This window comes from Python bivittatus, unplaced genomic scaffold, assembly GCF_059951505.1.
Source record: "Python bivittatus isolate LINGU-HERP-01145 unplaced genomic scaffold, Pbiv_v1 ctg000850_np1212, whole genome shotgun sequence".
In the NCBI taxonomy this organism is placed as follows: Eukaryota; Metazoa; Chordata; class Lepidosauria; order Squamata; family Pythonidae; genus Python; species Python bivittatus.
This window is the reverse complement of record NW_028277112.1, coordinates 53257979-53267009: the sequence shown is the minus strand read 5'-3', so window position 1 is coordinate 53267009 and position 9031 is coordinate 53257979. Positions and strand designations below refer to the sequence as shown.

Below are 9031 nucleotides of genomic sequence, written 5' to 3'. Positions count from 1 at the left end.
GAATCAGTTCTCTCAAAAGGACATAGGCATTCATAGGGAACATGGACTGTGATTATAATTTTTTTGTACCATGCGCCCCACTTCAATACACCTACCCTTATTTATTTATTTATTTATTTATTTATTTATTTATTTATTTTTGGACTTTATGGTTGGATCTCATATTCCATGGCAAGAAGGAGAGAGCAGGCTTGACAACATACTGTGCAGGTTTGGGTCTTGGTTCCTGTTAGCCTTTCAAGGTAGTCTGGACAAGAAGCACAGAGTACTAACTCTAGTATGAAGGAGAAAAATGGCTTTGCATGCCCAGAGTTAGGATTTCAGGTTATTTTTATGTTGTTACTCATCCCAGCAGAATTGCCTGCCTATTTATTTTATTTATATATCGGCCAAATCAACCCAGAGTTCTCAGCTGAGGTACAAATGACAAAGCTCAAAGGATCCTACTTTGGACACACTTTTCAAAACTTTTTAAGACCCTTGTTCTTCTCTGTTTTACAATGCTCCTCTGATAGTCTATAAGGTTGGCTTAGGAAACATTAATTATTTTATACTATTCAGTTTCACAACTTTTCATTGCAGCAAAAATGTATCACACTGTATTTACTCAATTGGGCCCTTGGAGATTCCCCATCTGGACTTGCCAATATGAATCCCACTTTTTAAAAAGAAACATACATGAAGCATAAAGAACTGTAAAATATATTTATTTGTGCCATTTTCCCAACCAAATAGTGCTTGTGTGTGCATGCAGTGCATAGAGAATGAGAAATTGAATGTTTAGATATAAGTATTGTGTACTGGCACACATACACATATACATACATATGTACACACACATTCCTAGAGCATCCTGACTTGAAAGTACGCTCTTAAGGTATGTATATAGCCAAAAGGTATCATACAGAAAGCGCTATACGCCATATATTTTTTCTTAACCTCATAAAACATTCCCCAGGAGATCAAGATCTTAGGTCATATGAATTGATAAATAATTTAAATTTTTCCATCTTAAGCAGCCTCTTCAGCGGAACAGTCAATGCCTGCATAGGTGAACTTCTCATATAAAGTTGTATTCACGTAAGTCTGGAAATACAATTGAGAAGAACAAGCTCAATATATTTTACTCTGTACATAGGAGCTGATGCAAATTCTTTTTTATTTTCTTAAAAAATAATTAATTTATTAATCCTTTTTAAAAGAAGAAAAAGAAAAGGAACGAGCAAAAGGAGAAAAGGAAAAATTGATGCAGAAATATAATATCAGCAACGGGACAAAGGAATTACCAAGACTGTACAGTTAGTGCTCAGTATATTATTGATGAAAAATTAACCATTTAAAAAAAAGTAAATTAAATTATTTTAACACGATACAAAGGGATTTGAATCTCTGAGCTAAGTGCCAAATTCTCTACTGTTTCTTCATGAAAATTCTCATCGCTGCTCTGGGTCTGCATTTCTTACTTTGAATCCCCGCTAAAGCAAGAAACTATATTGCTGAACATACGTTATTTTTCTTCTCTTAGAAAAAAATATACTTGTCCCAAATATATTTTCTGCAGGTTATGCTATGTTATTCTTAGGCCAGAATATGACTGAACAGTTCAACATGGATTGTTTAGACCAGAACATCTTTAGAATCTTGTGATATTCTGCCTCCAAATGTATTCTGACAATCACAAAATGCAGGAGAGATTTTCAGAGGTAGTGCTGAGATCTGATTTCCATCTATGATGTGACATTAAACATCCATTTTACTACCCAAGGGCATAGAAGCTAGTTTCAGGGCAATAATTTAAATGGGAACCATGTCTGGATGTAAGAGTCATTCATTTTAAGGTTTATCCTTACCTTCCTTTCTTCTAACATCCTGTTCAGGGATACGAGAATCTGGGCAAATGATGGCCTCTCATAAGGTTTTTCTCTCCAGCATTGTCTCATTAAATCATAACTGAGGAAGAAGAAGCAGAAGGAAATGTTAGCCAGAACAGCATAATTTATGCATGCATAATAACTACCTGATGCTTAAAAGTAGGACTGTTTTAGCTGACGGGGATGATCTGTGACAAAGCAGACTATCCACTCTTCTCCTATAATTTTTTGGTTGATGGTGGTCCCAATTTTTGATGCCCCTAAGCTAAGTGCAGATGGTAAATGGACACTCTACTGAGAGTTTTCCTTGAAAACGCTGAGAAATGCACAGGAGTTACACAAGAACGGCTCCCATTAATTTCAGTCAGAACTAAAAAGGAAGATTATCTGATATATGCCTTATTTCTTGTGCCAATCTAGGCAAATATTTTATAGAAAAGTATGGCTCAATTTACATGGCGTATGATGCACTTGACCATTTTTTTTCCGGACGCTATTTCTCAATTTTCTGTTTCTCCACTCGCACCCAAACTATTTTTCTCAAGTTTTCTTTTCAGTGAATTTCTTTTCACAATGCTGCAAAGCTATATATTTTCCTGTCTAGGAATATCTATATGTGGGGTCCTTTGAAAGTTATAGAACCTATTTTACAGCATCATCCCCACCCCCTGGTTCACATTTGATTGAGGCATAGGGATTTTCAGGCAGGGAATCAATTGCTTTTTTCCCCACTGAGGTTATTTTCTCGATATGGGCCACATAATCGCATCATCATTATCTACTTGTTATAGTAGCCAAGATGGTTTGGCCATTGCAACCATCTCTTGTTAGATGCACACCGGGGATGGCTCTGGGTACAAGCCGTGTTCCTAAAGTATATCTGGTAACAAGATAGAAAGCAAAATGTTTAGTCACTACTCTCCTAGAGATGATCAAGACATTTAAAAAAGAAAAAGAAAAAAACTCTTTTTATTTTGAGCTCAAAGCACCTTTGTGGACCAAACATGTCAACAGAATCTCATGCATTCTAATGCAACAGAACTCAGAACTAGCACATAAAACATTTCAAGTGTTTTATGTGGGTGGGAACCCTGCAGAGTAGTCCAATACTATCATGCAGCCTCCTGATATAGTGGCTTTTTTGTTAAGGAAAGAGGAGGGGTGTATGTGTGCACAGAGCGATAAAAGTGATCAGTTATTAAGAGCTGGAGGAATCTGTGCTGTACCTATGCACAGTGTGAGTAAGGTCGTAATTTTTCATTTCTGTTTTGTCCTACATGGGCATCTCCTATTGTAGGCCATGGTGCTGGGGCAGTATGATATTTTCTGGTGCATTTTAAAGCACTTGTTGATGAAGGTACTCGAGTCTCTTGGGTATTATTTACAAAGCAGAGCATAGGATGAATTTCAACTAGACACTATATGGTTGAAGATTACAAAGGAGATTTATGTAGTTGAAAGAAGCCTGTAAAAAAATTATTATCCTTCATTTCCTCCAAAATAGCACTCAAGCAGCTAACAAATATTTGATCTGCCTTTTGATTGTTCAAAAGCCATCTGTCTATCTAGATTAAGGATCAATTTGTTTTATTTATTTATTTATTTATTTATTTATTTAATAATATCTATCTATATATAGTAAAACTCTCATTGTGTTTATCTGTTTGTCTGTTTGTACCACAAGTTAGCCCAAATCATGCATTATACTGCAACAATTTTTGAATCAAGTTACCTAAAATCCACTAACTTGAAGAAGGCATTAAAAATCTGGGACCCATTACTCCTGTGAAACTGAAATTTCTATGATGTTCAGACCAGTTCTGTTTGCAAAGTTGTGGCCAGCAAACTCAATGGGAAGCCAGCAGGAAGTCAGAATCGCTCCTGCTCCCACTGCTGTTTTGCCCACCCGTGATCATTCCGCTTATCTGTTTAGGTCAGGTAATATGGACTTATTCCTGAAGTTCGTTTGCCACTACAATTATTGTTCTATTTATGATAAATACTCTTCTTAGATGATCACGGGACTGTCCAGCATCGGGGTAGAAAAAAATATGGTCAGCCTAAAATTTAATGTTCATTCTAGTCACAACACACTGTACTACTTTCTCGCAAAGGATGATCCAACAGGTCACAGGATTGTCTAATATCTATTAAAACCAGTAACATTAAAACCTGGCACCAAGTTAAACTTTCACATGCAGCCCATCACTTAGTCCTCTCATCAAGCTCACCCTGTCCCAGCACTTGGGGAAAAAGCCGGGTCTTTAAGTGCTTTTTGGAGGGCTAGGTGGGTGGGGGCCTGCCGAACTCCAAGGGAAAGGGTGTTCCCTCGGGTAGGGGCTGCCCCGGAAAAGGCCGTCCCCAGTCCATCACTAACCCCAGACACTGTTTTAGGACTGGAATAACTTCTGCAGTACCAAAAATGATAGATATTAGACTTGTTTCTTCAATGAAATATCAACTGGGACAGGATCTGTAGTTCCAGAAGCAGTTCCAACACCTTGATAACCATATAACATTAATGCAAATATTATATAAAACAAGTGGATGAGTAACAATATAAAAGTAACATGAAATCCTAACTCTGGGCAAGGACAGCCATTTTTCTCCTTCATACTAGAGTTAATACTCAGGGTTGTTATCTGAAAGGCTAACAGGGTCTTATTTGAAAGGCTAACAGAAACCAAGACCCAAACCGGCACAGTATCTTGTCAAGCCTGCTCTCTCCTTCTTGCCCTGGAATAGGAGCTCCAACCACAAAACACAAAAGTAAATAAATAAATAAATAAATAAGGGTAGGTGTATTGAAGTGGGACGCATGGTATAAAAACATTACAGTGACAGTTCATGTTCCCTATGAATGCCTATGTTCTTTTGCTGTTACACATTTTCCTCTTTTTCCAAATCCAATCTATGGTTTCTTTTAGTAGTCACCTCTTTTCTTTCCTGAAGCAAAGTTACCTATTATTTTGAGTTCATTTTTGCCATTTACATCCCATCTCTTGGCCCAGGGGACATTCAAGACCGCTTTAAGTACAGCAAGATCCAATTGACTTACACCTCATCGTCACAGTTGAGCGGCTTCTCCAGTCGGTACCCTTGGGGCAGTTTTTCATACAGTTCTGCGCAAGTCATCCCGCAGTATGGTGTTCCACCTAAAGAAGAAAATTAGCGTTTTTCTTTTTCCCTTTTTTCGGGGGGGGGGGTTCTGTGCACTGTTCTAGATGGTAATAGGTTGATAACTGCCTTCTAAAAACAAGACAAATCGTATATTATCAGCAGGGTGCATAATTCTCTAGACCAGGTGTGTAGAATTGGCCCATCAAACTCGGGTGTCTGGTCAGAATTTATCAGACATTTATCAGAATTTCATCTTTTTCCCATTTTTGCTCCATTCTTCAGGTTACCAAAAACAGCAAAGCTATCAAGCACTCAGTTGGGTAGGAAATGCAGGTTATGTCTGATTTCGTGGAAACAACTGCTTTACACCACAGGGCAAAAACTTATCAGTTGACCTCTGTTTACCGATAATGGTAGTGAAAGGGAACTTTATTTTGCCAAGTGTCTAAATTTAAAAGTTCTGCATTATAAACTCACAAGCATGACATAAAACCCTCAAGGGACAAGATTAGTTTTGCCTGCTTTTAACAATGGCCTGTTAACGTTTCTGAAGTTTAACCAAGCATTGCTAAAAACAGAGGAGACTAATGTCCTCTTATTTTTATTTTGGACAAATGTGCCCAAGTGGGCACATGAAGGAGCAAAAAGCTCCCTTTTTATGTGTGCCTCCTTGAATTCATTCCCTCCAGCCCAATCGATTTGTTCAACCCAACGATCCAACCCAGTCTGCCTGGCAAACCACATCTGGACAAACCACATCTGGAGTGTCCAGAAGTAAACTGCAATATGGAATTCAGATGTGCAGTTTTCAAATGTAAAAGGTCATAAAAGTATCAGTCAGTCTCTGAATGGAAACTCCTGGGATCCTGTCCTGCACTGGCATCTCATCTCAAGGGCTTTGTGTCCGTGAGCATTCGTTTTTACTGTTTACATACTACTACTCTGTAATCTGTCGTAAATATACTTGTATGTGTGTGTGCATGCATGCAGACACGTATACAGACAGTGAAATAAAAACTGAACAAACAACAAGACAGAAGCCAAATATATCTAACAAATAAAGTGATGCAGACTGAGAGATAAATATTGCTCCCGTTTGCATATGCTAATATTAGAAAAGAGTTAACTTGGGCTTGTGTATATTAGCTTCTTTGTTGAGCAAGCTGCATGCTAAGATGATGTTCCTGATAGAATGAATCGATATAATAAAACCATAACAAGCTCTCAGAATGTATCAATTCAAAGTGCAGTGGTGGCAAAAACAAGTGATTTTCAGATTAGGGAAGAGAGTGAAAAGGTCAAAGTAACACACCTAAAAGTATTTTTTAAATTCTGTATATAGGTTCTGGTAATCCTGTACTATGAACAGGTATCATAGAAAATGATGAGCAATCGTCTCTATCAGGATATATAAAATCCTGAACCAGACTGCTGGCTGGGGGATTCTGGGCGTTGAAGTCCACACATCATAAAGTTGCCAAGTTTCAAAAACATTGATTTACACAATGTGTCAAAGCCAAGAAGAATTTGGAATTGGATCTCCTCCACTGAGAGTGGACCTCTTGTTCCAGTCTTGGAGGAGGAGACACGATATATCCTATGGCTTCCCAAACATCATTCCAAGGGCTGACTGCAGCCTAACTTGCTTTAATGGGGGGATTATTTAACAATGGTGCACAGAAGAAAACAGATCTTCAGAGACAATACATCTCTGAATGCAGTACAATACTGGGACCAAACAGTACAAGAGGATTATAGACTAGACTTGCTTGGAGTTTCAAAGACAAATCGCACTGGAGTAGCTGAAAGTCCTGAAAATCCTATGATTTTACGTTCTTAATCAAAATAAAAACTCTAAGCAAAGGAAACTTACCTAGGCTAACTATTTCCCATAGCAGCACACCGTACGACCAACTGCAAAGAAGACAAAAGAAAATGATAATCGCTTAACATCGATTGCCTTTGAAAGGAATGTGCATTATAAATATCTACTGATATAGAAACAAATCGCAAACAGGTGTAACCTGCCTTTCTTGCCTCATTTATTCATTCTCTCTCTCTCAAGCATGCACCCAGGGGCAGAGCTTTGATCGCAACACTACAACCACCTTCTTGACTATTTTGACCCCCATGGTGGACAAAGCTGAGGACAGGATATCTGGGGAATGGACCTCCCTCATTTCAGCAACCACCCTCTACAGTCCTTTGGGCAGAGAAAGAGTTCTCAAAGTCACACAAGGAATTACAAGGCCAAACGGAGATTTGGACCTGGGCCACGTTTATTCCCTAATGATTCCACTATAAACTCTCTCCAAGTTTTCTATCTTGAACAAAGGTATAAGAAAACAGAAATCAATAAGAAAAAGGAAATAAAGAAATTAGAAAATGATTGAAACATGAAAACTCACACATCACTGTTTGTGGTATATACACTGTAGTTTAAAGACTCAATTGCCATCCATCGCACTGGAAGCCTTCCCTAGAAGAATGAAATTAACATGCTCTGATAGATGTTTGCTTAGGTACAGAACAATTTACCAGACATCCATATTCTTTTGAACTACATCCATATTACAAGGAAACTGATGTTGGACAACAGAAATGGATTATCTGTGCCCATCTTACAGCTAAGAGCCTAATCTTTCAACGTTGGAAAGACAATTTTGTGGCACCAATTACTGATTGAAGTCCTGATGTTACTTGTAAGTTATGAAAGAGTTGTTACAGACATAGATTAGCATAGATAATAGCAATGAAATATGGTCATCCTTGTTTTCAAACTGTTGTGTATAATTTTATATACATGAATGAGAAACCTATATAATATATAATTTTATTGTTATATAGTTTTTATTATATAGGTTTTTTCTCTTTTCCCTTTATTCTTTTTTAGTAAAGAGGGAAAAATCTAGAAACGTTTCCTTAACACTACTGATTCTATTCATTCATGACATTTTTAATCTGCATATTCGTGGTTAAAACAATTCTATAGTGAGGACACTCTCTCTTTCCCATTGTATATGGGATCAAGGTGTGCAATCACAGCGTCACTCATCAGACTTGCAGGGACGTCCACAGGAGAAGTGAAAAAAGTCATCCAAAGCCCCACCACATTTTTATGGGCGTCCCATGTGAAAAAAGGGCCATGGTTTTGATTGTGCCATTATGGCCACCATGTTGACTTTTTTCATACCCCACCTGCAGATGTCCCTGCATCCAATTTTCACATCTGTATAAAGTTAAGTGTTATAAACTCTTCATCTTTCTCCTACATCAGCCAGGGTGATTCCTTTAAATGTCTGTGAATTAATGACTGTCAAGTCATCTAAATACGGAACAGGAAAAATCCATTAACAGCTAAGTTTGCTATGGTACCAATGAAGTTCCCAGACAAGAGAAACCTAGCCTTATGAATGACTGTACTTCCATTCTGTTTATTGCTCCTGAACAGATATTCTTTGCAAGAAAAATGATGAAAAAAAAGGGGCGAAAGATGGAAGGGGACAAAGCCAGTTCATTTATTAAATTCCATGGGTGAATTCTAACCTCCTAGCCTGGATAATTTTAATCAGATATAGGTTTAATCTGGGAAGCTTTAGCAAAATCTTTAGGTTCTAAAGATGTTTTTTCCATTTTTTAAAGTAACATACAGACAGAATACACACTTCTGCATGAAAGCTACAGTGAAAATGTTTTTTTTCCCCCCTTACCATGGTCTTTTTAACATAAACTTCTTGACCTCTAGACAAACCAAAGTCAGCTATTTTTGCAACGTAGTTTTCTCCAACCAAAATGTTTCTTGCTGCCAGGTCCCGGTGGATAAACTAAAGGGGAAAAAGATTCTCATTGTAAATTTGAATCTTAGATGATATCTAATTAAATGTTTGGTGTGTATAAACAACCAGAGAATACCATTTCTCCATCATTGTTCTCTAGCAATATGCAAGCTTCATTTTATATAAAGGCAGGGGCAACAATTTTATTATTCATATTTTTACATGATAGATACCAGCCTTTATCCAAGGAATGCCAAGGATAAG

At 37.6% G+C, this 9031-nt stretch overlaps 1 protein-coding gene across 1 annotated transcript in view; it reads right to left on the bottom strand.

Annotated features, from left to right (window-relative positions):
• Positions 1 to 691: 691 nt before the first annotated feature.
• Positions 692 to 9031, bottom strand: part of TEK (TEK receptor tyrosine kinase) — a 58132-nt gene continuing 49792 nt past the window's right edge. Inside the window, 6 exon segments of the mRNA XM_088129800.1 lie at positions 692 to 1086; positions 1851 to 1950; positions 4930 to 5026; positions 6865 to 6905; positions 7400 to 7470; positions 8702 to 8815. Coding sequence (XP_087985926.1) covers positions 1012 to 1086; positions 1851 to 1950; positions 4930 to 5026; positions 6865 to 6905; positions 7400 to 7470; positions 8702 to 8815 — 498 coding nt within the window. The 3' untranslated portion in view covers positions 692 to 1011.